The sequence below is a fragment of the Melopsittacus undulatus genome, chromosome 7 (assembly GCF_012275295.1).
Source record: "Melopsittacus undulatus isolate bMelUnd1 chromosome 7, bMelUnd1.mat.Z, whole genome shotgun sequence".
Lineage (NCBI taxonomy): Eukaryota > Metazoa > Chordata > Aves > Psittaciformes > Psittaculidae > Melopsittacus > Melopsittacus undulatus.
Window position 1 is genome coordinate 13,533,012 of NC_047533.1, and position 26,947 is coordinate 13,559,958.

At 38.8% G+C, this 26,947-nt stretch overlaps 1 protein-coding gene across 1 annotated transcript in view; it reads left to right on the top strand.

Moving 5' to 3' along the window:
• The first annotated feature begins 4,491 nt into the window (after nt 1-4,491).
• The window catches only part of STX18 (syntaxin 18), a 60,653-nt gene continuing 38,197 nt past the window's right edge, over nt 4,492-26,947 (top strand). Inside the window, exon 1 of the mRNA XM_034064756.1 lies at nt 4,492-4,943. Within this exon, the coding sequence (XP_033920647.1) occupies nt 4,782-4,943 (162 nt within the window). The 5' untranslated portion in view covers nt 4,492-4,781. The remainder of the gene's footprint in view (nt 4,944-26,947) is intronic.

Here is a 26,947-nt window from a genome sequence, read left to right on the forward strand (position 1 = left end):
TGCATATATACTCTTAGCTCTGCTCACTGCTAGTAACTCAGAGCCTGTGGGACAATGCAAGCATCCCACGTACATGGCATTTATTTCATATGTATTTTCAAGCCAAATCCTCTTGCATCCAACACAGTGGGGAGACGTGCAAAATCCAGGCCTGTCCAGTCTGTGCCTATTTTTATCTCATTTCTAAGGCCCTATAGGCTGGCATATATGGATAGTGATTTTAAGTACCTGTATTAAATTATACTTGCAAGAACTCTGCATTGAGATTTCTTTGTGTTGACTGCTGCTCAATTTATAAGGCTTTGTCTCCTGGTCTTATTTGTTCTAATTATGACAGTCAAAATGATGGTATTTAGGTGGCCGATCTCAGGGCAGAGTGAGCAACAGCTGCTTGCTCAGAGTTAGGGAGCTTGTTGCAAAACCACAGCCAGAAGAGCAGGATCTGGACAGTACAGCCTGTCCTACTGCCCCAGTGTGAGGGGAGCTGTGCAGCCAGGGCATTGGGCATCTCCTTCACATCAGTCCACATGGTGGTCATGAGTGTTTCCATTTATGAGAGGAAGAGTTAGCACTTCTGAGAAATATTCTTACCTGCCAGATCTTTAACATTCTTATAGATCAAGCTGAATTGCACTGAACACACACTTCTTTGATGATGTAAATTAGATTGCATATATCATGTTAGGATATACATTACAACTAAAGAATGGTTTTATATGTAACATCTCTAAGAATTAAATATGCTTTTTGAACAACTGGAAAACCAACATCACTTTTTTCCTTGAATTTCTATTGTTAGACATTGTATATACAGATATATTTTTAGGCAAAAATATATTTCACGTGATTTTTTTATATCTATGATATATAAAATAATATATTTACATCTATTTTTTAAATTATTTTTAGTTATGCATTACGGTTTCATGGTCTAGTTTCAAGGGGAACAACAGAACCATGATGTTACTGCAAATTAAACTGATTTCTAGCAGTGAATATTTGTTGACTCAGACAGTACAAACTGCTTGTAGCTCTGCGGTTCATATCCATTCTTTCCACAAAACTGTGTTTCAATGTACACAGTGACACTGCTTCCTTTGTACAGTGTGTACTGTCTTCTAATCCTACTTTAAACACCAAAGGAGATTCCTTTATACATCCATAAACTTGTTGTGTTTGCTTTGATTTTCAGCCAATGAGCATACATGCTATTAGCTTAAAAGTTTAAACAGTCATCAAATACAGCTTCTTCCCTTTTGATCTATGTTGATTACAGATGTGCTGTAAGTAAATTGCTTTCCTTTTGATAAATTTGTTCAGTTTGCAACACTGCCATTGCATAAAGAAAGCTACAGGGTTTGTGCCAGAAAAAAAAACCCCAAAATATATAAAATCGACCTCATGTAGTTTTCTATTGTCTATGCCAGATTAGGACCTTTGTAGCTGGAGTGCATTGGAAGGGAAGATGTTCAAGAGCTTTATCCTTTTTGTTTACCTCTCACACAAAAGGCAATTACAATTGAGGAGTTACCTGTCTCTGAGTGGAGATGAACCAACTGGCCCCTGTTTAACGGTCCCATTGATTGATAACCACAGGGAAACACTGACTCCCTTTCCCTGGCAGGTTTGCCTGGGTTAAGCAAGTTGACCAAGACCTGATGATCACCATGCTGTCCTCACACAGTGCACAAAACTGCAGTTTGTAAGCTCCTAATTCCTCCTCTTCCAGGCATGCTCCTGCTTAGGCATGACTGAGTGCACAGTGCATGCATTATTACAGATTTACCTGCATTGCTTGTGGTGGGACTGTAGGCCTTTGTGTGTGTTTTGGAATTTTACTCCAACCTTAAAATCTTAAATTTCAAGGTTAGTCTTTTTAGCAGTTACAGGAAGCTCCAGCATGTCTTATTGAAACCTATCTGCTCCAAAGTAAGCTTTAAACTTTCAAAACAAGGTGGCTGTGGAAGTGGAAATAAGTACTGAGTAGATGCAGTTACTGTATACAGGAAGCTAGGATCAAGTTCAAATAAAAGCTCCGGGCACCAGTTCTTAGCAATTGATTTTAAAGCATTTGTAATCTTCAAAGGTATCCATTTATCTCTACAGTAGAGGCCCTGGGTATTATGTACATAATGAGTTAGACTATTTGAGCAATCTTCTTTTACATTAAAAAGGTCGTTTAACTTTTCCTTTGCCAGATTAACTGTTCACTCCATTTCTGACAGATGAGATCAGCTATATGGGATTTTAATAATGCATTTCTTTTAAACTGTGTCTCTGTTTACTTTCTTGCATCTGAATGGGAGTTTTAAGACTGTTGAGGTTCAAAATTGGTTGTACAATATTACTATTACTGTTTTGGAGTGTTTTTCAGTAACTGCTGGTCACATACACAAATCATGTGACCAATATACGTAAAAATAAATAAATAAGTTAAAGTGGAACTAAAGACACAGTCTTGTTTCCAAAGAATTTCCATTTAAGGTCCTTATTGTGCTTGGAATTGCCCTGACCCAGGTGTAAGAACTTGCACTTGCCCTTGTTGAATCTCATGAGTTCACCTCTCAAGTGTGTCAAGGTCCTTGTGGATGGCATCCGTTCCCTCCAGAGTGTCAACTGTACCACTCAAGAGTGATCAAGACACTCCTAGAATTTTATTAAGCATGCTTACTCTGGTTTTGGTAATTCAAAGAAAAGGAAGACAATCAGTATTAGAAAACATACCTGAAAGTACTTGATACACTATGTGTAAATTCCACATGGCTTTATTAAATATGTCACAGAATCATAGAATAGTTAGGGTTGGAAAGGACCTTAAGATCATCCAGTTCCAACCCCCCTGCCATGGGCAGGGACACCTCACACTAAACCATGTCACCCAAGGTTCTGTCCAACCTGGCCTTAAACACTGCCAGGGATGGAGCATTCACTACCTCCCTGGGCAACCCATTCCAGTACCTCACCACCCTAACAGTAAAGAATTTCTTCCTTATATCCAGTCTAAACCTCTGCTGTTTAAGTTTTAACCTGTTAGCCCTTGTCCTATCACTACAGATCCCAAAGAGTCCCTCCCCAGCATCCCTATAGGCCCCCTTCTGATACTGGAAGGCTGCTATGGGGTCTCCACGCAGCCTTCTCTTCTCCAGACTGAACAGCCCCAACTTTCTCAGCCTGTCTTCATATGGGAGGTGCTCCAGTCCCCTGATCATCCTCATGGCCTCCTCTGGACTTGTTCCAACAGTTCCATGTCCTTATGTTGAGGACACCAGAACTGCACACAATACTCCAAGTGAGGTCTCATGAGAGCAGAGGAGAGGGGCAGGATCACCTCCTTTGACCTGCTGGTCATGCTCCTTTTGATACAGCCCAGGATATGGTTGGCTTTCTATCCTTTGCTAAAGTATTTTTATACTGAATTTCTTAATCTTGAAAGAGCAAAGGCTCAAAGTTCAGTAAACTACTGCTGTCATTCCTGGAATTAAAAATGAAATCTCCTCTGTTGTCCACTTTTTTAATACCTTAAATATATATTCATGGTAAATCCAGCACTGAGGACAGGGACTTGAAACAGCCTATTCCTCTAATCAGAAATACACATCTGTGCCACAACAAAACCTCCATTTAAAATAGAGCTATAATAACAAAGTGTGAATGAATAGTATTATAATAGATCTACAAGGAAACAGCTAATCTATAGCTAAGGCTGAACTGATGAGAATTGAACTGAAAGTAGAGTAGTAATCAGCATAGGAAGAAAGCCTGATACTCTGGAGTAAATAGGAAAAATAGTTGTGGTTGATTAAGTTCCAGTCCATGAGGGAGAGGCAGGAGTTTGAAACTGTGTTCTTTGGAGACTGTCTCAGGGAACGTGCTTCTGGTCAGTGAGAGCACAGTTAAAAACTACATCGCATCTGCTGGACCCCAGAGCATTATAAGGTATCAATGTAATAAAACATAAGATCACTACTAGTTATTTGGTCACATATTTTCTTGTCTTTGACACAGCTGGTCTACTGCACAGAACCTGGTAATAAAGTTGCCTCAACAACAAAGGTTGTTTCACAAAGCTTTCTTTAGGATCAGTCAGATCTCAGAGATCTGCCCTGTAACTGTGTGATACACCTTCCAGGTACCACTGTGATACTGTCCCAGTGCTGGATGGCAGCAGATCGAGGTCAGATTCCCAGGAGAGAAGAAACCATCGCTGGGTGTGGGTTCTCCACCTGTACCGCTCACAGGTACACAACCAGGGCACGCACACCAGCGGCCACCCCAGACCCCAGGGCAGCTCTGCTGATATGCACTGATCAGCCCTAATTAACCCGTGTGGCCACAACTTTCAGTTGCCAAGCCAAGATCTCGGCAGACCGCGTCTAACAGCACCACCTGGTGACACCTGCCGCGGAGCCATCGCGACATGGTCCGGACGCCGAAGTTGTGTGGAGCACAGTTTTATTCCACAGGGCAGCTGTTACACCAGAGCTGGACAGAGATAGCCCCGCTCCGGCCGTCCCGCTTAGGAGCTGGCTCCCGCTGGGCTGTGCGGGCGGGAGTGGGCCCGCTCTCAGGGCTCCGTGCCCGGTACGGCACACTCCGCTGTAGCCCAGGCGGGCTCCGAGAGGCCGGAGGAGCATGGCCCCGTAGCAGCGAGCGGAGCCAGGAGCCCTGGGACCGGACCGGCCTGGGACGGGACCGGCCTGGCCCGGAACGCGCAGAGCGGAGCTACGTTGCGCGGGGAAGGGTGCGCAGCGGCACCGGCGCCGGTTGAGGGGCGGGCCGCCATGGCGGTGGACATCACCTTGCTCTTCAAGGCCAGCGTGAAGACGGTGAAGACCCGCAACAAGGCGCTGGGGGTGGCGGTGGGGGACAGCGCCAGGGACGAGCTGCTCAAGCGGAGCGCCTCTCGCTCCAAGAGCGACTTCACCGGCAGGGCCCGGGAAGTGGTGAGTGGGGCTACGGGCGGGTGGGGGGCCCCGCGGGGAGGGCGAGCGGCAGCCGGGCCCGCCGCGGGCAGCCAGCCCCCTTCAGCCCGCCGCGGAGCGGGCCTCCACGTCCGGCCCTCCCTGAGGACCGGGGAGAACGAGCGGGCCCCAGAGTCGCCCGCAGACCGGCCCGGGGCGGCTGTTTCCCCCACGGATGTGGGTCGGGAGGGTGGGAATGCAGCGTGAGAGCCGGGCCCGGCAGGGGAAGGCTCAGAGCCCGCCTGCCGCCCGCCTTTCCCCGGGGGGCTCTGCCGGCCGCGGCCCCTTCCGGGCGGGCTGTGGCTCCTGGTGTGGGCCGCGGCCGTGCGTGCATTGATACGAGTATTTCCTCATGCTACTTGCCACGTAAGAGAACGCTCCTGTAAGCAGATGGGAACATAGGCGCATGTAATGTTGCACCGTATATTCCGTGTTCAGTTTTGCTTTCGGTTTGTCACACCGTATGGCCCTGAAGTGCCAGTTCTGTACAAATCACAAAATGTACAAATTAAATTGCAAATATACAAAGGCAACTATAACATTTTAAACTTTGAAAAGACAAGCACTGAGAAGTTAAGGAATTACAGAGCTGAAGGCTGACCAGCACTATTAACAGTCCTCAGTCCAGTCATGCTGTAAACCAAATTTGTTGCAGGTTGTTTTGCTCAATACGGAGTAAAAGACAGGGAGAAAAGTCTGTTACCAAAGCAGGGTTTGAATAACACATGTTTAATAAGGTACTGGACTGTATTTTCTAAAACTCAGAGAAAAGGACTTTCTGAGGAGACAGGCTTACGGAGCACAAATACAAGTTTAGGACTAAACAGCACACAGTAAGCTTGTTCTGTCATTTTCTAAGTTATTAATAATTTAGTTTTCAAGCATAGATATTAATGTCACATTTTGTGCTCATTGTACTTTTTCCAGTTCTGAGAGAGTACTAAAAAAACAATGTAAACTGTAACACTTGATGTTTGATGTTCAGTAGCTCGGTGATTGCTTAGAGGCCTAAGCAGAGGGCACCAAGTTGGGTACCTGTTAAATGAATATAAAGCAATTTTTTTGTTATAATTAATAAGTGACTTGTTCACTGTGAGTGGTAGGGATCTATCTGCAGTGATCAGACCAGTCCATAAAACTACAGTCAAGATCTTTTCCTGCGAGATCTACCTTTTTTCCACCACTGCATCTCCTGATGCAGATATTCCATATTCTGCAGTGTTAGAGAGAACGGGCTCCTTCAGTTTTACCACAGGGCAGTCTTTTTAATTTTTAATACTATTTGTGTGTGTAAATTCCTAGAATTCAATAAATGATTGGCTGTCAGAGGGCATCATACTGACATTTGTCTCCATCATCATCACAGCTGCAATTTTTAAAACTTCCATTCAGAACTCCAGCACTTGGGCGGGTGCTGAGGGCAGGTTGTTTCTCTATAAATGTTTAGCCCTAGACAGTGTCTGGATGCTTTGTGAAAGTGTTTCACAGTTATTTGTGGTATCAAGAGGAAATAAGGGATTTTTAGGTTCCATTCTAGATACTCTTATAGCTATAGACTTCTGATCCATTCCCTCGGAAGTGTTTTACCTTCTGTCCAGTTGCCTCCACTATTGCCTGCACTTCACAATCAAGGAATGGTTTGGGTTGGAGGGGACCTTATAATTATATAAATTATATAAAATCATTGTGGTGTTAGCAGCAGATGCTGCTGTTGCTGATCATTAGCATTTATTAAACTGTGACAAAACTGTTGTTTGCCTATGGATGCTCTTCTAAACCAAAGATGGATGTTATGCCTATGAAAGGATTTTCTTTGCCCTGGTGTTGACCCATCACTGTTTATTTTGTTTGGGTCGTTTTGGTCTATCAGCTGCACTGTACAAGGTTGGGTTGGCTGATACGTGATGAAAGGTGACTAATGCTGCACATATGGTGAATGTTTCTGGCATCTCGCCACCTGCTCACCAGTTACATATTGACTAGGACCAGATAAGAAATGATCGTTGAGGGATTCCCTACAAGAAATCTGCAATAACAGTGACAGACTTTCCATTGCTTGCAACTCAAAAATACTGTTAGAATTCTTTATGTATATGGTAGTGCTTTTTGGTCAATAAAAACAAAACCAGCACTTTTTCTGTTAGACTTTTACAGTAACCCAGCTATTTGAAATGTAGTGTATACTTTTACAGGCTTATGTAGTTAATATTGGGTTGACCCTAGCTGGATACCAGGTGCCCACCAAAGCTGTTTTGTCACTCCCTTCCTCAGCTGCACAGGGGTGAGGAAAGAGAGGAAGCATCATGGACTGAGATTAGCGCAGGGACAGATCACTTACCAGTTACTGTCATGGGCAAAACAGACTCAACTTGCGGGAAAAAGTCAGTTTGATTTACTACCGATCAAATCAGAGTAGGATAATGAGAAATAAAAACTAAATATTAAAACACCTACCCTCCACCCCTCCCTTCTTCCCAGTTTTCTCCACTTCCTCCCCTCAGTGGTACAGGGGCACATGGAATGGGGGTTGTGGTAAGTTCATCACAGATTGTCTCTGCTGCTTCTTTCTCCTCAGGGGAGGACTCATGCCTTTCCCCTGCTCCACCATGGGGTCCCTCCCACAGCAGACAGTCCTTCATGAACCTCTCCAACATGAGACCTTCCCACAGGCTGCAGTTCTTCCTGAACTGCTCCAGCATGGGTCCCTTCACTGGGTGCATCCTTCAGGAATGGACTGTTCCAGACTGCATCCCCCCTGGGGTCATAACTCAGCAGACTTGCACCACTGTGGGCTCATCTCTTCATGGGGCCACAGATCCTGACAGGGGCCTGCTCCAGCATGGGCTTCCTACAGGGTCACAGTTTCCTTTGGGCATGTCCCTGCTCCAGCCTTGAAGTACGTGCCTGGGGACAAACATGAGCAATTCAGGTATAGCATAGGCCCAGTATATGTGGCACTTGTACACGACATTACCACGGTCTTAAACCTGCAGATTTTGATATTTTACAAGGTTGTCAGCTTTGGAAGGTGTTTGGCACTTGAACTTCTGTCTTAAGACAATCTTAGGAAACTTGACTGTTGAAGCTTTTCTTGTTACTTTTTTAAGGCAAGGATGAGCTATTGGGAATACCACCTGCCAAATATGCTTCTTTCTTAGATACCTGAGTGTATTGAAGGAATGCACTTTTTATCGTTGATGACTGTTCAGTATGTGTTGGAGAAATGGAATCGGGGCTGATACAGCCTATTACAGAAATAAATATCCATTAATGGTCAAACAGAATTTCATGGTGGGCTTGATTGCAGCCATGAATGAAATTTTGTGTATCGCTAGGGAGATTCTCTTCTTTAAGGTTTTGCAGAAAGCTAAAAAATGAAGTGTTGGAGCATGAATCCTTCAAAAGCAATACCAGGCCTATCTGAAAACATATCCTTGAGAATGGAAAATTTGAAAGGTTAAATGTTTCTTAGTCTTTAAATGTAGAATTTCAGAATGATCAAATGTCTGTGTTTGAAACTGTTGAATGCATAAGGATGCCAGGTTCATGAGGCTGCAACATCTGTTATTCATATAACTTCTGTGTATGGATTCTGTAGGATGATTAACTGATTCTTCAAAAAAAAATTGGTATGATAGGCCAATATTCACATCAAAAATATGTTCAGCTGCTCTGTACAAATATGTAATGAGTAGGAAAAATCCCCACATAAAACTTGCCTCCAAAACTGGTTCTTATGAAAGCCAAACCAAATGACATTGAATATAAATTTTGAGAAACCTTTTGATTTCAAGGCCACCTGACTTAATTTTTAGCTTTTAGGTTTTATTTTACATCCTATGAGTAAAACAGCCTTTAATGCATACCTGTGTACTTACAGCAAATTGGACAAAGCCCACTGGATGATTCAAAGTAGCTTCCAATTGCTATTGGAAGAGATGGAGAGCTGATGTTTTTGTTCTTGATCCCAAACATGGCCCATATTTGTGCAATTTGGTATTTAGAGCATTCTTGTAAGAGAAGAAAAAGGCTGGGGTGTTTGTATGTAGTGTTTACAGTGCCTTAATCTTTGTCACTGTATTAATAAAGCCTAAAAAAGTATGAGAAATGCCCAAAACAGTAGCTGGTCCCCCAAATTGACCATATAGGACCACCTTGAATAGCATGACATAATTATTGATATAGCACCATTAAAAGTGTTTTTAACCATACTACTTTCTGATCCCTTTCAGGATTGTTTGAAGAGGTACCAAGAATAAAATTCAGACATTAAAAATGTGCAGTGGGTCTGGTTACAGTAAATAATCTGTAGCTAGTACATTGCACTAATAGAGAAGGACAAGTCTGCATGCTCACTGGAAAATTTCTAGGGATTTACTGATCAAAACCAGTTTGAAAAACAGTAGTAGATGATTAGATCGAGATTTCAAACAAAGGATTCTTCTTGCTTAATACAATTTTAGTATTGGAAGAAAAAAGAGTTGGCTTGTAGATTGGGAGGTTCATGGGCTTTTTCACTGCCTGCTTTTGGATATGTAATAGCTTTGGTGATAGGCAGGTACCACTCTGTTGATGCAGGGAGTAACATCATTACTGTTTTAAAAGTGAAGGTAAATGAAAATCAAAATGCCAAGTATTAAATGTTTTATTGAAATATGACAATAATTATTATGCTGCTGGCTCAGAGTCAAGTTCAGGTTCGTGTCTCCAGAATGCATCAGATTATATCGAAGCTGTTTAAACAAGAAATATCCTAATTAATGAAAAGGCCATCTTGCTACATTAACTTTTGTAGGATGGGGCATGTATTTGCCATGTTTAGAATAGACCTAAATAGGGGGGGGGGGGTTAAAGTTCATGGCAGAACACAGGCAATGCATCAAAGACTGCATGGTCATGTAGTGAGCTCCTTCTGTTGTAGTTGAATAGCTGACACTAACCAGTGCTTTGAGGGAAATGGCCAAAAATGGTTAAAATGCTGTGCTTTAATGTTTTTGGTTTTATACTAAAAAAAAATCTAACCTGATGTAATAAGGTTAGTTTATACCATCACTTTGACTTTAATGATTACATAAGTCCCATGAAAGAATATTTGGATGCAAGGAAATATATACTACTTATGGTATAGCCAATTATAGTCTTTATTAGAAATTAATGACTGTGCCAGATTTTAGGCAGCAAGTGATATTTCAGTTCATTTAACTTTTAATGAGAGGTAAGTTCTAATAAATTGGGCCCACAGCTGAGGTCATTAGGATTAATTCTGACTTCTCCCATGTACAGTTATAAAGTCACTTTTTTCCTCTAAGTTCACTGCTGGTGCTGTATTTTGTACTCTTTTGCATGCACATGGGTTTCCCTCCCACATTTTCTAGGCAGAAAATACAATTCTAAGTGACACTTTTCAAGTGGGGCGTTACAGTGTAGGGTTTTCTAAGATTTCAGATTTATCTCTTCTCTGCAAATTGTGCGTAATGTTAGGTTTTTGTTACGAACATTTCTTGGTTTTACTTCTCATTTCCTCCATCCTTGTTAGAGAAGAAATTTAGCCTGAGAGATGGAGGGGAAAGGACTTGATAATTTTAATTAGTAGAGGAGAAACAGCCAGAAAGGAAATAGCAGAGGATAGATGTTTTTTTAAGATTTTTGGAGACAAATGCAATGCTGACCTTGTTTAATGCAACAGGATTAACTGCCAATTTACTAATGTTCCCCTTGTGATGCTTCTGGTTTTGGCAAAACTCACATCAGTAACAGTGGTGAGGGTATAGACTGGCCGTGGGGGAAGAGTTACATTTTGGGAAATGTCAGTGCAAATGTCTGTCCTTGTCCCCCACTGCTTTGTTTGTTTGTTTTGAAGTACATTCTTAACTCCATGGGAATTATTTTGTGACTGCAACTGAACAGCAGGATTGAAAGTTGGCTTGGGAGACAACTTTCCTTGGTCGTCTATTAGTTTTGTTTTGACTAACTGGACCTCATGTGGTGCTGAGGAGTCCAAAAGTATCTGAGGCCGCAGTTCCCATTTTGAGGACATTGTCTTTGTCCTCGCCTCCAGTTTGGTTGTGGGAGGTTCTTTACTGACTTCGTTGTTGGAGGAAATGTTATATTGTGTAGCTAGTCACTACGAACTTTTTTCTGGCTATGGCTGTCCATTAAACTGACACCTCCTGTGAGTTCTTGATTTATGATCTTGCCACAAATAAGGATAAAATTTATGGACATTCGTAGTACATGAAGCTTATCATCTATAGTTTCCAACACAGGTTACATGAGAACGACATCTGAAGAAGGAGAAAGGTGGGCTAGGGACAGGGTGGTGGCTTCTGTGGCATTTGAAAATCTGGAGTGATTCAATAGAAGACAACAGAAAGTGAGTAGGCATAGCTGGAAGAAAATAAAATTATGTATGTTGGAGAAGAGACAGTCTAACATGAGAGATAGAAATATGGGTAAAGAAAAAGAATGAACAGCAGGAAAGCATGTGGAGGTTATAATAGGATACATCTAAATAGGAAAGAAAGGAAGGGAAGTGCGAGAATGCAACTTACAGGTTAGTTGATTTAAGGGATGCATTTATGCTTTTTACTGTTTCTCCGAGTTTTGTATCAAAGATCTTGGAGCAAGAACAGCTTGTTATTTTGGGTACTTTGACACACTGCCATCACTAGAAGCTTTGGGCTCTGTATGTTTATGAAAATCTCTTGTTTGGGACAGAAATGAACTTAAAAATAAGCAGACTTAATATTAGTGTGACTTGTTAGAGATTTAACTATTGGGATTTATTTTTCCAGGCATTATCAATGAGGCCAAAATAAAACTAATTTATCTTGAAGTTAGTAACTGGTTCTTTAGGTTCTGATTTTTCTCCTCCTCTTTTGAAAATAGGACAAGTCTGGTGAATATAGCCCAGAGTAGAATTTAGCCATGACTCTTCCTGGCATCCTGCACTTCTCATTTCTGTGTGCATGGTGTATCCTGCTTATGAAGTTGGGTAGAGAGAGGTCTTCTTGGACATTTGAGAAGTACTACTTGTGTTGCTTCTGCTAAATCTAGACTTGGACTAAGGAGTATTCTCTGTGGCAATTAGCAGGCAGAATTCCTGAGTCCTCACACATCAATTGCTTTGAAATCTGGAGTGTATTGAATATTAGCAAGGTGGGGAGATACGTAATTTAGGATGCTGTGCTTCACACATGATCAGCAAAAAGGGTTTTAACCTATATCTCAGCGAGCAGCTATTTCAAAGCATAAAGATGTTGCAGCTTCTCACAAAAATCGGTTACAAATCATTGCTTTCAACAAGTTCAACTAACACATGTGTTTTTGCTAATTGGGCTGGTTTTGGTCATCAGGATTAGTTATTGCTGTAATGCTGAGCTGATTCCTCGTGATTTTTGGTAATGAGTGGATTAAGGTTTTCTGTGCTTTGCCATAGACAAAAGGATGTAATTTTTTAGTGAAAGATTATGTAATTATATGCTCTGTCTATGAAACTTCAGACCACTGTGTTTGAAAATATGTGTCAGGCTGGCAAATACTAAAACCTGGTGCGATAGCTTCAGCAGTGACAGCGATTAAAGGGTGAAAATTGGAGCTTTGAATTGTTTCCAGCAATTCTGAGAAAATGTGTTGAAAATATTACAGTGTGATCTAATTGCCTAGAATTTTAAATGATGGGTACTTGCTTGAAAATGTCGGTTTCCTGTCTTCAGGGTGGCGTGTCACAGCTTTCTGTCTGCCCCAAAATGACATTTTGTAGTGATCAGGTACCAGCCCTGAGGTTTTTGTTGTCCCTTTTTACCCTTTGATTCTGACTCTGCCTTCCTTTTTGATGGAAGGTGGTGAGAGCAATAGAGAAGCGGATGTACTACATCTGCTTAAATTTCAATCTATTCCATTTCCGTAGGTATTGTCCAGCATTTGGAAACCAAACAAAACAAAAACCAGATACAGTTAAATGTAATCCAACTTCCTTTCAATCTTTGCTTTCCTACTATTAATAATAGATTGCTTGAAGTTTCCCACTGGATATTTGATTGATTTCTAAAAGGTTTTGAATGTGGATTTAATCTCACTATTCTAAATTGAATATTTAATTTCTGTAGTACAAGATGCAACAGACTGGTGTTTCTCACCTCTCCATGTCCCAGTTGGATAGCAAGTATGAAAGGGGGTTCTTGTGAATGTTGGTAGAGGTTCTGTGAGGATTATTCTAAACGTTATGTTGGTCCGTGGTTGAAAGGGTCTTGGATTGCATCATAAATTTATTAGATGTCTCATATGGAGTAATATTCTAATCAGAATTCTTATGTGGTCATTCAGTGTTTTATTTTTTTTTAATGGAAAGTAAAGTAAGTCCTCAAATGTTTAGTCCAGGTGAAAGTAAAATACCACTACATTTAGAAGACTAAAAATAATCTTGCTGCAGGACTCGTAGGGGTTTCTGGAATGAAATGGACACCAGAGGCCTGGCAGGTAAAAGAAGAGTGGAGAACAGAGCCCTGGGTTGTACAGCAGCCCACCATGAGTGTGGTGGGACTCCTTACCCTGACCCTGTGGCAGCAGCTGCTGGGGAGTGCAGGTTAGCTAGACTCCTCAGTCTTCAGAGAAGGGAGAATATTGTTAAAGGGGCAGGAAGACAGGGGAGATGGTCAGCAATGTGTTGAAACGAAGGTGTTCTACAGAGTATTGGTATTCTGGGGAGGAAAACATACTTTTGGAATTCTGACTTGTTCTAGAAATCTTGTATTGTCTGGTTTTCAGATTGACATGTGTGAAACATGTAATTGCATCATGGATTGGTTTTTTTTTTCTTGCATGTTTTCAGGTGGTTTGGATGTTTTGGCAGATTAGAAACAATTTTGAATTCTCAGGCTTTTTGAGATTTCTCTTTTTTTAAAGAAATTCCATCCTTCCTTTGAGAGTTTTTGGCTGAAATAATGGTTTCGTTTCACACACACACTCCCTCCTTATCTCCAGTTTAGCAGTTAGTTTGGGTGTTTTTTTTCTTGCTCTTTCCTGGAAAAGAAGCAAAACATTGTGTGAGCTGCAGAGGAACCTACTGCTTACTCTTATGGCACTTCATGTATAACATAAGATGTTATACATTATATCTGTCTTCTTTATAGCTAGTTCACTTGTGTTAAAAATAAATGGTGATAGCAAACTGACATGTGAAAGACAAACATGTAATGGTGATGAAAACCATTTAATGATTATTAAGGCAACAAATATTTCTTGAAAATAAAAACCATGTCTAAAGGCTCTAATGCTGACTTTTGGAAACACTGCCATGTTGTGGTATTTGCAATGCCGTATGTCCTGTGCAGTAGATAGTGTTTAAAATTTCTTGGGAACTGGAGCTTGCAATTGTGAGCTTGGAATGTCCTGCAGATAATTAAGTTGTGGTCAGGCTTTAGAAAAATAAAAAGTTCTCGAACTATGATTTTATAAACATGCTACAATAACATTTCTTTATATTTAACAGTTTCTTATAGAAAGCTGATACTCTCACAAGGCATTGACTAAAGGTACAACATCAAGAGAGAAAAAATACTAAATTAAAACTTCACTTCGGATGTTGACAGTTGGCTTGTAATATTAAACAGATGTGTGTGTTCATGGGATATTCTTCTTTCAGAACCTTGTTGCATACCCATTTTCTAGTGACAGCTACAAATTTTTGATTAATTCAAAATTTCCTTTCTTCCGTTGTCTTTGTAATGTATTATTTACTATAGGAAAATGTTCCTTTATGTAGGTGTAAATTAAGCCATGGCTTCTTCAACTATATAGAAAAATTATTACATCTATGCAAAGATTCTTGGGTGTGATATTACCTCTGCATGTGTAAGCAGGGCATTTATTGATTGTGGTTGTGGGTATGGTAGGCCATAATTTGTCCTCTTCAGCTCCTAGTAAATACTGACAGGAGTCAGTACTTAAATAAAGAAACTTCAGTTTTAAACAGATGCAAGTTGAGTGAAAGTTGAATGAAACAGGGATCAGATTATCAGTTGAAGCGAGAGCATATAGTGCTAGAAAATGAAAAAATGTTGCATCCAGTTGTGATGTCCACCTTTTCCAGAAATGTGGTGGTGGAGGGAGTGGTGTTTTGCTTTTTTAGAAAAGAGCTGTGAAAATGAGCTGATGTCTGAAAAATCTGCTTAGTGGTGAGAAGCTTTTTCATCCTATTTTGTTAGGGGACACGATCACAAAACAAAAAAGTCTCCAATTTTTTCATGGATCTAATGAAAAAGCAAAAAATAAGATACAGTGCTGAGAAAAGTCATTATTATTTGTAGTGGTGTTCAGCTTATCCTTGATTTGGTAGATTCTGCATCACTTGAAATTTCTTAAATCAAGTGCATGTATTCCAAAATACATACAATACTCAACAAGTATTGCAGGAGTTAATGCGTGTAGGGATGGCTCAAGAATTCCTTTTTACATATGGGACGCTGCTTTGTACCAAAGCAAAGAATTGGATACTGGTTTTCTAAATCCCAGACTACTGCTCAGGTGACCTATGACTGATCAGCCTGACCCTACGCTGTGTGAATGTATGAATGTTCTGTCTTCATTTTTAATAATAAATGAACTTACAGGAAACAACGTGTTAAAGCATTTCTAAAATGAAACAGCCGTATTAGACTTCACAGGGTGCTTATTTTCTACCACAGGAGTTACTGCAAAGTAAGCAACCACTTTTTAATGTTTGGGAGGTTTTGTCTGATACCTTCCTTACAAATTTCAGAGGATGAATGGATGTACAAAGACAGGTAAATGATTTTTGTAAAAACTGAAGGAATCAATAATCAGTGTGATGTATTCATTAACTAAGTAACACTACATTGCTGTAGTCTGCACACTGACTCAGTTTCATGTATATAAGTGGATATCTCCTTTGTTTTTTAGAGTTGTGTAAAGATACAGTCATGCACCATAAGGTGAAACTAGTTTACTGTATTACTGTAGGAGCACACTTTATTTCTCTTAATGATGTTATTTCCAGTTCCTAAAAGTTTCAGCTTGCTTTAGAACCCCTTAAAGAATAGATGGGAAATACTTAAGAGAGCTCACATACTGTTTCATATGGTTTTGAATACAATGTAAAGAAGCCTACGGCAAATACAGGAAAATACTTCTTAGAGATAATTAAAATGTGGAGGAGAATTAAAAAAGGAAAAATATCAAAGAGTGAATTAATTGGTCTAAAATGTGACCTAGTATAACTTCTTGTATTGATTTCCTTCTGTGTTATGGCATACAGAATGCATGGTGCTGTGGTCTGGCTATTACATTACCATTTCTTCACAATTTATTGTCTGAAAAATTATAGTCGTTTCAGGAGTGGTTTGTGGGTTCACACAATACACTTGAAATACTTAATATAATTTCATTTTGCAGAGAAAATAAGGCATGAACATCTTTTGTAGGAAACTTTTGTTTGCAGTGAATGAAAAGAAGCCTTTTCTATATAGCTCTTAAATAAAAATTGAGTCTTTATTTAATTAAACCTATGCACCCTGTGTGAATTCTAATCTCAATATTATTCCAGTTTTGAATGAATATCTTTAAAAGCATCCATTAGGGATATAGAAGGGACAGTAATGCAATATTACATGGATTTTGTCTTGTGAGTAAGTTTGCGTGGCTTGTTTTTGACTCTAATAAGAATCAGAAGTTTACTCCAAAGACTTTTTCTTTTTTTTTTTTTTTTTAATTTTATACGAGGTTGTTACTGATTCTTTTATGTTTACAAAAAACCCTACTATTACAGAAGTTTCTTTGCAACCATTTTCTGGATTGAACCATTTTGAACAAACCGATTCTTTCAACCGGTTCTTCAAATATAGCAGAAGTTGTTTCTTTCAGTGAGATTTGTAAATTGTTGTGGGAATTCTGCACAGCCTGATGATGATAGGGTGTGATTTTCTGTCAGAACAGGCATACCAATAACTCTTATTATCGTGTATCTTCCAGCTGGGGCTTTGTGATGGTTGGTTTTCACTTCAGGTTTTGCTCCTTACGTGGAGGATTTTGGAATAGTGTGAGTAAATTGTTAATCACTGAAATTACATGAGATGGCTTGCTATGCTTTGAGCCTTTTTCTTTAGTACACTTGGAATTAGGGAGATTATGTTAACACATTTCATAGAATCATAGAACAGTTTGGGTTATAAGTGACTTTAAAGATCATTTAGTCCCAACCCCCTGCTATGGGCAGGGAATTTTCTATTATCCTTATTACTGTTGTTTAAATACGAAATCTCTGGCAGAACAACTCTATATGTGTCTCATCCTACAAAGACAACTTTTTGACTGAGGCTGTTGCCAGTGAGATATTGTTGTTAATTAAACACAAATGTATGTTGTAACAAAAAAAAGCCCACTTTCTTATTGGAATTTTCTAAGCAAGAAGATTTGTTGTAATGCAAATAAACTGAAACTCATGAATAGCGAGTTGTTTGGAATTAAGTTTCCTACGTATTTTAAGTCTATGAACCAAACTATTACATTGCATTCTGATTGCATGATGTTTTTTCTGCTTTAGATTGCTGTTACAGTAGCTCTGAGAGTCCCTAACTGAGAGCAGAGCTAGATATCCTTTGTGGAACATTTGAGCTTTTAACTAAGCAAGATATTTAAAGATGCAAGATAAAATCCTGTTTGTAATAGGCTGAAGCGTTCTGGTTGATTTAACTGAAGAAAAGAGTTTGCAGAAAGTTCTTAGTAGCGTGAAAGTTTAATGCTCATTGTTTGTTCCACATTTTATCTTCTGAATGAGAGTGAGGATGAAGGCTCACAGAAGACTGAAAGAGAAATCTTCCCAAATGCTTTTTTAGGACTTTTTATTAAGGTACATTTCTCTTACTTTTTTGGTTGTAAGAAATGAACTGAATTTGTTTGGACTGTTCATCCTTTGTGTTGAGTTGGGTGCTAAGACAGTGTTCTCAGGAGCTTCTGACAAACAGGAAGGAATTACGAGTGAGGACATTTCTAATATTCTGTCCCCTAAAACAAAATAATTCTACAGATATTTATGCATAACAGTTGTTGGGTAAAGCCTTGGAATTTTTCACAAAAGTGTAGTTTTGAAAATATGTCTGAGTTGTAGCAATTAACCTACATGCACAGTTATAATTCTAGAAAATGGACAGCGTATTACATTCAAAGACTGGATCTGATAGACCCAAATTGCTTAAAACATCAGTTATTGAAGATGTCCCCCTGGGACTTTGAGAAACCATTTAACAGATGAAAGTACATTTTGAAAAGTTTGACCTTACAGGCAATCATAAAATGAATCAAAACAGTTCTTTCCTCCCCTGAAATGTACAGAGCCCATCTGTATCTAATCCAGTAATTATAGACTGAGTTCAATTACCTTTTCAAGCTTGGAGCAGACTGGAGACTGGGCAGTGAACAAACATAGGGTTTTGTCTAGACCTCAATTGACCACAGTCTAAAACTTGAATTTATATCTCATTTTGTTTTTAACTTTGTTTGATAGCAAAATAAATCCGTTAAAAACAATCTCGTTGCTAGATCATGAAAGTTTTTACTTCTTGATGCAGCATTTAGCTACATTTTTATCCTAGTGAAGTTAATAAAATGACACCAAGTCATAAAGAGTTTATCAGGTAAATCATTTAAAATGTAACAGAAGCAGGTTAACCAGTTCTTTTGAGTCTTTAATATTTCTACAATGAAATTATGAAAGCATCAGCACATAATTATGTAATTTATTCTCTGTGCTTATATTCATATGTTTATATTTATATGGATATGAATATATGGATATTTTTATCTGTATCTTTATATTTATTTATAAATATATGCTTAATATTCTATTAAATTTTAATGTATATTTAATGTTCAGGTTAAGGAAAAAAGCCTTTGTTTTCTTCTCGTTTAGAAAAGTGAACCCCAAACCTACATGACTGCAGTATTGCCAGTACCTAACCCAGTTTAGAAACTATGCTGAAAATATGTTTTTCTACAACTTTATTAATTTATTTCAGTTTGAGCAAACAGACTCTCCATGCAGCCATAAAGACAGTGTGAAAGAATACGTACACAGCTACAAATTACAGCAGCAAGTGTAGGTTATCCCTTTGACCACGAAGTTGAAACCCAGGCATTTTTTGATATTATCCCACAAATGAAACAAACCACATAATATATGTCTTGCTGAGAAGTATCCTGAGCTGCATTCACTGTGTAACCTAACAACATCACCCACATGATGTTCTCATTCCTTACACAATGGTTTATGTGCAACTTTCACTTGTAAAGCATTCTTTGCAATGAAGATGTATGTAGTTTGCAGAAGCCAACTGCAGCGTGCAAGACTTCTGTTGTTACAGTAGTACATTTCCTATCTCTTGGGTAGCGGTGGAGGAACAATGATTAAGGACAGGATAAACACCATGTCTTTAACTTTTAATTGTGCAGTGTGCCTTTGGTGGAATGGCGTCTCTTGGCAAGTGAAGGTTATGATAATTGCCATGTTTAGCTGAACTCACTGATTCTTAATAGTAATCAGTATTTTGTACCAGTTGCTGTAATTAGTTAAGAATGTGGTTCATGATGACTTCCAAGTCAACACGCATTTGGCGAATAAAGCAGTCTGTTTCTATGAGTAGTAAATTTGATGTGACAAGCAGGAATCTTTTGATGTTTAATTGGTTTTCCTTGTGACACTTGAGAAAAAACGGGTCTAATGAAATGTTGTATTAAATGTAAAGCTGAGAGGCTCATTGATTATTCTGAATGTATTTTGTCTCCATATTTTATAAGCAAAAGTTCTCCAGTATTCGTTTTCTGTGCTTATTTTAATGTATAGTAGTTTTCTGGATGAGTGATAGTGTTCTGAAAAGGTAGTATGGAAATGTGTCAAATTATATTCATAATCATAATTTTAAAGAATTTGTAATAGTATATGATGAGAAAACATAGTAATTTTTGGTATATAACATCGGTTTGGTTCTTTTTCTTTCAGAAAAGGGCTGTCAGGCACTCAGAAGTCAGGAAATCCAGTCTTCAATTTCAGTCCTTCATCAGAACTTATTTATAAAATCACTGAGAACATCTTATTTCTTCCATGTCTTAACTCCACATCAGGAGTTAAGAACTTTCATCCGTTGCTAATGGCCAATGTCATAATCTGATGTACAATCATATTTATATTATTAGCTTTATCATAGGAGATAGCACCATACACTGTCTAACAATACTGAGTACTTAAGTAAGACCCCAGCATTTTTTTTTTTTGTCCTCTTTGCCATAATGGTCACAAGAAATAAACAGTTCACCTGGAAATTCTAGTATCATTGATGCCGCAGTTCAGCGTACCTCCAGGCTTTGTAATTAAAAATAAAGGATTGTTGATGCACATTTCTGAAATCTGAATTTATGTAATGAAACTGTATTATAGCTTCATAGGAAAAGGCAATTACATCCAGGATGCTGGATCTGTTACTTGCACTCTGTTTTATTTTATAGAGCTTCAGTGTTGCACAGAGCTTCAGAAATGAAAGCATTTTAGACCAACAGCTAAAATGCGTATGCTCTGAGAGTAAACTACTAAGGCAGCGCCTTTAATCTGTGGGTTACCTCAAATGAGAAGTCTAGATTTTGTATTGTTTACTTTGATCTACATAATTTTCATCCTAAGGCGTAGTGACACTCTTCCTCCCCTCACCCCAAATGCAAAGGCTGCTGACAGTAACTGTTAGGAGAGTAATGTTCTGCTACAACAGGCAAAAATTGCGTTACAATAAAAATGAAGAAGTGACTGTTTCATGGCCTCTCTCAAGATTTTTCATAACCTTATCCACTCTCTTTGTCCCATGTAGGAGTTGATTGGTATGGTTCCACCTCTTTGCTCATTAGCAAATGGACTTCGTTTTGTGACTGTCTCAAGAAACTACCCAATTTTGGTTAGTTACATTCAACTAACAGTACACAGCAGATTTTCTGCTGCGTGCATTGCATACGCTTTAGATTTGTAATGTAAGAGGAAAACAGTATTATTTGTTTGTTTATTTTTAATGGTGTTTTCAGTTTAATAAGGGATTTTTTTAATGTGAAAGTATTTGTCGTTTGTACTTCAATGGATGTTTTTGTGTGGACTGTTTTCAAACCAGATTTCTTAAATCAGCTCTTGCAACTATACATATGTCCTCTGCCTTGGATCACACTCTTTGAACCAGGCAGACAGCACAGATCTTTTAGCTGCCTCCATTCAAGTAAATGCATTTAATTTTCCTTGTTGGATAATTTTTAAATCTGAAGGGAATATTAACTATATTATCATCCCTTGGACTTGGCTTTGGCAAAAACTAGTGCTCTTCAGGAGTCTGGCTCTGTCTGTTGCATTTCATCATAGCTCTCTGTTGACATCTCACTCCTGCAGTTTGAGCATCACTGATTTCTTATTTTTGGTATTTTCTTTATTTGCACTCCATTTGATTCCTTTATTACTGTGTTTGGTTTCTGATTTTTTACTAGTACATAGTACAGAATTCATAGTTGCTTGTTTATTTAAATGGTAAGAAAACTTTAACTGCAGGAAGGATAAATTGTTTGCCACAAATACCCAGTCAGTTAGTTTACTTTCTTTCTGCAGCAGAAGCCAGGCTTAGTCTTTTTGTTGTTGCTTAATTTGTCTTATAAGACAAAGAATAAAAAGCAAATGTCCTTGTGAAACTGAAATCTATGGAATCAATTTTTCTTTTGTTTCTTTTTCATGTCTTGTCCAGCTCTTGCTTTTTGGTCTTTTTCTTTTCATGTCATTAATTAGTATTAATAATGGCTACTAATTAAGCAGTAAAAAGATGCATGCAGTCATTAAAGCTACACTTTTTTAATTTCGGAAATGCAGATTCCTCAAACAATTTAGATAAAAATCATGTTCAGTTACTTAAACTTCATTAAAAGTCACAGTTCAGCTAGCGATGCAGTGCAACTAAATATAGCTAAACAAAGTTACATTAGTAAAACTTTCTACTTAGACAATGGGTTTTGTTTTCCTTCACTGTTTTTCTATCACTAGTTATTTTTGTAAGTCTCTTCCATGCTCATTGATGCTGTATTTGTGTCAGACACTTGAGTTGCTTATTGCAGGAACAGCATTTGAATTGTTATAAAGGGGACTGAGGAATATATGAGATGAAAAAGAATTGTGATATTCAGTATCTGCATGGCTGCTCTGCAATTACACAGCTATACAGTGCAGCCAACAGCACATCTGCCATGGGTGTAACATTAGAGCTTCAGGCATTTGAAATTGTTGAGTGTTTCTGCAGGGGAGGGGAAGTTATAATTTTGGGATAGCCTGGTTCAAATGCTGATGAGGCAAGGAGTAAAACAGGCTATTAAAAACATGAGGTCACGACAAACCTCTCCTTGCTAACATGTATGTATGGAGCATACAGTGTTTTGTTTAGGCCATTTTGAACACTTTCAAGAAGAGTATTTTACATCCTAATATTTTTTAATTAAGGGTTGGGGGGGTTGTTTCTTCCCCCTGTTAATTTTTGTCTATTTGTTTGATTACCCTAAAGAAGGGTCTCATTCTTCCAAGTGCATACTAGCTCTTGTGTCTCTGGTGTCTGTCTCATATTTGCACTGAAAAACAATTACTGCTTTAGCCAGGATGTATTTTACAGCGTTTTGCATTTGTTCTTTACTTCAGACCATACCCTTATGCTGGTGTTTCTATGCTCTCTTCCATCTTCAGTTCTCCCTTTCCTTCACTTTCCAGTGTTGCACATATTTTTTCACCTCACTCAAGGCAGCTCCTGTTCCATTTACTCATACAGTCAGATACCTGCTTGGCATCTGCCATGTAATCTTGACCAGCCTTCTTATGGTAAGTTCTCTTCCCAGTATTAAACTTTCACATTTTCGTTCTGATTTCATAGCCTTAAAATGTTCATTCTTAAGCCAGTGAGATAGCTCCCCTTTGGGGAGGTACTTCACATTTATCTTTTTATCTTCCTAAGTACATCATGCCAGTGCATGGGCAGAATACTGATGGAATATATTTCAGTATTGCTGATTCATCTGCAGTAATGCAGAGCAGGACTGTGGAGCAGTGGTATGATAGCTATGACATCTATAAATCAAGTGCTTGTAACCCAAATAATATGAGAGGCTGTTGACAGAATGACATTTGTATACAAACCAGTGTCCACCTTACAAGAGATATTCCTATTTCTACATATGCGTATGTGCTGAAGCATAAGTATTTTCTATCCAGTTGTTTTGTAATTTCCTCGCAGGAATGCAGTAGCATTTAGCTAACACAGCCCAACTGCAGCAATCTAGTTCTTGCAGCAAAAGCCAGGGAGGTGACATTGATTCCCTCACTGTGTACAGGTTGGTGAGACACAGTGAAACTGCTTAATGGACAGCTAATCTTAACAAAAAGCTTCTTGGCAACTCTTTCTTGGTTAATCTCTAAACTCATAGACAATTTGTCTGTGTTTGTTTGTTGACATGGTTGTGTTTTAGTTACTTGATGGTTCTTTCTTGCCCTACACATTACAGCAATGCCCATATGTATATTAGCAAAGAATGCTGAAAAGTAAGGCTTTGAAACATCTTTGAAATGTTCAAACATCTTCATGAGCAAAAGCGTTCATGTACCCCAGGCAGTTAAAAACTGTGATGTTGCCTGTAAAATTACATCTGAAGAAAATCGTGGTGTGGGAAGGGAAGCAGTGCCTGTTTTGTTCTTTTTAGCTGATTTTTTTTCAAGTAAAATCAGAATTCAGATTAATTTTGCCAAACAATGTTTTAATAGATGTTTGTCTTCTGAAGCTCTTCTGATTCGTCAAAGTTTACAGAATAAGCACAGTCTCTCCTCCAGTGGTAGTCAACATGATTTTTATCTCCATGTACTTTAGGTGCTGGGTAACTGAAGTGTGCTGTCACTGTGAAGTGCTTGTGAACATGAATCTGTCAATAGATACAAGATGTGTCAGTGTGTGTTTCACCATCTCACTTGTTAAGATTGTCTCACAGGTGTGTGGGCACTCGGTTGTATTTATAGTCAGTCAGTTCGTAATTTCAGAATGGGGACTGTGTTGCTTTCCTGAGCAGCCGTCAAAATAACTCCTTAGTTACAGCCCTTTCTTCTTGGAGGCCCTTTGGAGTTGAATACTGGGTAAAATCTCAGACTTGATGTAGCAGTATATGGTGGTGGTAGGTCTCAGTGCAGATGCTGCTCCCTTTTATTTCAGCCAGCCCTTTTCTTTCCTGTTCTTGTGTTCTCTTAGGCTTTTTGGTTTGTTTATGTGTTCTCTCCCTATTTGCACATCATGTATTTTCCATTCTGTGGATGAATACCATCAAAAAGCTTCCCACTGCATTGTGGGTTCCTATGAATTTGAGGCTTTCTAGAGATTGACAAAATGCTTTCAGAATTGCGTGGTATGTTGCAGGGAGAGGTAATCTATTACAGTGAGCAGGTGACTTAGCTAGGAACCAGGAATGGACTGCTGTATTTTCAGGTGTCTTGTATAGCCTCACAAAGCTCAGTTCATTGAGTTTCTTCTTTCCCATTTGCACTCCACACTAAGCTTTCCTTTATCCATGTGAGCCTTGGGTTTGGGTGATGAGTCTTGTTCTCCTTTATGGACTGGAGTAAGAGGAGGAAACCAGAAACTTTCATCTCCTGAGGACTTAAGAGTTCTTACTCTGGCTTACAAGCAGTTACTGTCTTTTTAGAAACTTCTGGCTTTTGAAGCAGCTTAATATTCTTTTTCTCATCTTCAGTTACGTATCTGTCATTGTACAATAGATGGAATAATTTGATTTAGAGTATCAAGTTCAGAGTTTAGCTTTCTAGTTGTAAATAAGACTGATTTTATTTTTTCCCTTCCCTGATACAGTCTGATAATTTCCTGTTGATATGATTGAGGGAGGCTTGGATGGTGGCTTTATGTACAGATAATGTAACAGCCGGAAGTGCCATGTAATAGTTCATCATAATACAGATGGGAATTAGAGAAATGAGCTGTTAGGTTGTATTTCTTTTGATAAATATTCCTTCTACTATATGCTTGTATATTTCTCAGAACTTATGTTAAATTTATGTGTCTGTTATTGATATTCCCACAGGAAACTGTTTCAATCTATTGTGATGGAAAATATTTCCTAGGTTTTAGGCTATGATCCCTTGTTTTGATGTTATGTTGTGAAGTGTATCAGTGATTCCTCATGTGAACCTAAGGTTCTTTTCCTTGCTTTTTGAAAGCATAGTATATGCTGATACTCTTAGCTCTTACTTAGCTAAGCTGTAAATCTTGAATTATTTTAACCTTGAAGTTCCTTATGCATTGTCATTGGTTTTGAGGGTCTGCATGCTAGAAAGTTTCATGCTAGAATGTTTCATGCAGCCTTGTAAATACTCTGTCTGTAGGGAGCACTTTATTTTTCACTGAACATAGTGTCATTTTTTTTTAGCTGTGCTGACACACAAAAAAGGTTTCCCAGTTTGTGCTTTTTTCTTCTCTGCTATTCCCAAACTTTTTCTATGAAAATCTCAAACAGATTTTTGTGCTGTCATCTTGTGGGCCTCGCAATGTCACAGCAGTTTCTCATGGTTGCCCTTATCATTAAAAAAGTTTCTTACATTCAACTTCAGCTTCTCTAATCTAAAATCCTAACTTTCTTCTTACTGGCTGACATCTGTCTCAAGTAAAATTAAGATACTCATAAATGTGAATGCTTTGTTCACATCGTCTAAGTGACTATGATTAAGTTGTAAGAAGTAGCCCATCAAGTAAACTCTTACGATGGTTTACAAAGCTGTATGTTGAATTAAAAAAACAGAAACCCAACTTTCATTTGCAATAGCAGTGTTCTGATTTTCATGAAATTATGTTTTACTCTTCTTTAAACTCAAGATTAATTTCTATGGTTACAGTGGGTATAAATCTCTGGATTGCTTTTTAAAGGGACTGTTTATTCAGAACAGGGCTGACAGTCCTTAAGAGAAGCTATTACTTAATTTTCTTTTTCTAAGTTTAAATGCTTAAAAATATTTGTAATGATACCCCAAAGGCATCATAAAAATGTAAAAATAATTATACTCTAAAATTATCAAAATTGCAGGAAATGGACATTTAAAAAAATCTTACTGAGCTTCATGGCTGAGAAAAAGTGAGAAAGGAAAAGTGCCTTTACTTCACAATTTACATTTGTGTCAGGAGTTTCTGCTTTCCGTGATCAAAAATATGCTTTTGAATTGTCAGCATTACTCAGATGTGAAAATATAGCATCAATTTCCCTTTTAATTACAGCTACATCTTACTGCTCCCAAATCCTGCAAGAGCTTTCTCAGGAGATATTTCTACATGACTATCTACTGGAATATTTTCAAGTAGAAGTTATTCTCCCCTGTGGTTGGGGGGGGACCATATTTTTCATAAGCCAAACAAGTTGGCAAATACATCTGAGTAGATCAAAAGCACTACGAGTAGCATTTTGTGGTGAACAAATGCAGGGGTCCAGAGACACTTTTCATGCCATATTGTAAGTTATCTTGTAAAACTCGTGGTCATTTGGTAGTTAATAGAAATAAGGAAGAGTGATGTACTCTAAAGGAAGTGGTTTTGCTCAGACATTATGGCTGGACTTTGGTTATGTCAGGAGGTTCTAGAGTACACAGTAAGGTGCCTTGAATGAAGGTGCTTTTAGGCCAGTTTGTGATCTGATAAACTTCTGGCCCTTGCTGTAGAGTTGGGAACCTGTCCTGGTTTGCCTGTCTTATAAGACACTTCTATTTCTTAGCAAGGGGCAGGGTGGAGGGAACAGAATAGTATTAACAGACTGGATTTAGAATGACTCTGTTAGTATCCCTGTCTGGTCCAAGAGTTATAAAAGGATTATCCTTAGCAGCCAAGCAGCCCATTTGAAGTGGGGCAGCAGGGAAGAGAGCTATGTGCCTAGCTGAGGAAGTTCAT